At 39.9% G+C, this 2,498-nt stretch overlaps 1 protein-coding gene across 1 annotated transcript; it reads right to left on the reverse strand.

Moving 5' to 3' along the window:
* Nucleotides 1–246: 246 nt before the first annotated feature.
* LOC133871963 (RING-H2 finger protein ATL13) lies at nucleotides 247–2,107 on the reverse strand. Its single transcript, XM_062309448.1, has one exon. It carries the CDS (start codon nucleotides 1,907–1,909, stop codon nucleotides 371–373), a length of 1,539 nt encoding a protein of 512 aa, XP_062165432.1. The 5' UTR covers nucleotides 1,910–2,107; the 3' UTR covers nucleotides 247–370.
* Nucleotides 2,108–2,498: the final 391 nt, after the last annotated feature.

Genomic DNA, 2,498 nt, shown 5'->3' on the forward strand with positions numbered 1-2,498 from the left:
TTGGAGTGTTGTTTAAGAGAAGCACAAGGAAGACATCTAAATGATCTAATTAAATCACCCTTGAGAGAATATTAAAATACTACTCATAATCCTCAATCTAGGAACTTAAACAACATACTATAAAGCATATCGTTAAGGATATCAAATTCTATATGCTGCTATTTTTTATTTTTTTGAAAAAAAAGAACGTGGGGAGCTGACAATAAAATTTTGCAGTGAAATGCAGAAACCTTGTATTCAGATCCCTTTCACACTTAAAATATTTTCTTTCTATTCTCTACTGCAGATCTTCCAATCTTTCCTTCCATAATTAGGGAATCAAATTGGAAAATAATCTAAGAAAGAAAATCAAAGAAATAATAGAAAGAAACTAGACACTGGGAGCTTCGGATGAGTGAACAACCTTGTTCTGTTTTCCCATAAGCCAAAGCAATGTCCGCCTTGCAAAAGATGGTGTTTTTGCTGCTTGAGAGTCCAAACTGTTACTGCTCTGCCTTTCCCCATCACAACCCAATTCACTCCCTCCATTCTCCCATATCCCAACGTCAATCTCAGAAATACTTCTCCTTCCACCACCATCCCCGTTCTTGGCCTTCAAATCTTCAGCATCAACAACACCCTGGTTCACCGGAAACCGGAATGAAACCGCACGCCTCGATGCATCAGCGGCAGCATTCGACTTCTCCTTCTTCCCTCGGAGCCAAATCTTTGATACAGAGAAGCTCTCTCTCTTGTTCCCCCTAACAGCATCGCCATTGCCAATGCTAGCACCCTCACAAGCTTCAACATCCCTGATTGCTTCAAAAGCATTGAACTTGAATTCTCTTCTAGATTCACAGTCACATTCAGACATTGCTGCCCTGTGGCCTGGCGTTAATGGCAGACCAGGCTTCTTACTTGTCTGCTTCTTCGTTTGTGTTCTAATGGGTACTTGCAATGAAGAATTCTCATCCATTACATACTCAAATGACCCCATGGAGAAGCACCTTCTTGCATCCACTTTGTTGTTGCTACTACCTTCACCACCACCAGCACCATCCACATTCCTGAACTTCCCAAGCTTAACAGTCACTACTTTTTCCTCTGAACCCACCATTTCTGTTGGGTTGGCATCTTTCGCAGCAAACTCACAGGATTTATGTAGTAAATCGATGCGGGTAGACCCCAATTCACTGAAACGTTGAGAACCCAGACAGGGATTTGCCCCTCCAACAGAACTGGTTCTGCCAAGAGCAGCTTCTGAGACAATCTCTCTTGAGCTTTCACTTCCAGATTCAAGAACAAACACAATGGGTGAACAGTTGTGGTTTGGCGAGAAATCAGGAAGCAAGCTAGCTCTACAAAGCGGGCAAGTGGAGTGGGATAAAAGCCATGTGTCTATGCACTCCATGTGAAAGGCATGGCTGCATTTTGGCAACAATCTGAGCTTGTCTTCAGGCTCAAATTCACAAAGACAGACAGCGCAGTCAAATGGGTTCTTCAATCCTATAATGGCTTTGTAATTGAAAACAGGGAGGGTGTCTATGAAGGACTGGTCCACCCCAGCATCATGGAGGTGGAAGAGTTGCTGCAGTTGTCCTTGAAGAACAGTCACACTCTCCAAATCATCTGGGTCTCTGTTTTGGGGTCTCATAAGAAATCTAACAAGCAGGTGAAGCAAACCAGAAACAAAGAAAATGATGGCAAGAATTATAATGATGAGCAATATGCTTGGACTCACCTTGTTGTTCAAATTGAAGAAATCTGATTGAATATTGGGTGGTGGAGGTGGGATTGGCAGAGAAAGGAAATCTGGTTGTGAGGAAGGAAGAGAGTTTCTTTGTTTGATTCCCAGGAAAAGTGACCCCATCTTTTCTAAGGAAAATTTGAGAAAACTCACCCCAAGAATGCAACTTTCAGAATGAGTCATGTAATATGAAGAATTCCATGTGATACCAACAAACAAATCCAAGACCAAAAGATTTTCAGGCTTTGATGGAGACTATAATTTACCTCTATTTTTTTTTTCTTCACTTGTAAAATGAATCTGCAGGTCAAATGGGGAGAGGGAAGGAGATTTTCAATGTGGGTTTTAAATGGTAGAAATAAATGGTGACAGAAGAGTGAGGTTTCAAAAAGAGCAACCAATAAATATACCCACCGCAGTGGAAAAATAAATGAGAATACATCATGTGATTAGATTAGATTAGCTAAAAATTAGTAAAACAATAAAAAGAAAAGACAAAAAATAATTGAGATGACTTTGCAGTGATGATTTCATCAAATGCAAGACTCTTCTATTTGACTTCAAAGGAACCCCTGCATCAACTTCAATGCCCATTTAATATCCCAACCACAAAAAAATATACTAAAATACTGTTTCACAAGAAAATTGCGCTATCTTTTTCATTTGATTTTGAAATGTGAACCCATTAGGTTTCCCTTTTTTTCCTTTTCTAAAGTTTCTTTTCTTTCTGATCACATTCTTTTCAGCTCTTCTATTCCACTTCTAATCTCGT

The sequence above is a fragment of the Alnus glutinosa genome, chromosome 6 (genome assembly GCF_958979055.1).
Source record: "Alnus glutinosa chromosome 6, dhAlnGlut1.1, whole genome shotgun sequence".
In the NCBI taxonomy this organism is placed as follows: Eukaryota; Viridiplantae; Streptophyta; class Magnoliopsida; order Fagales; family Betulaceae; genus Alnus; species Alnus glutinosa.

Bases quoted from the DNA above. Each gene is read 5' to 3' on its own strand.
- LOC133871963 (XM_062309448.1), bottom strand. From the start codon at position 1,909: ATGACTCATTCTGAAAGTTGCATTCTTGGGGTGAGTTTTCTCAAATTT.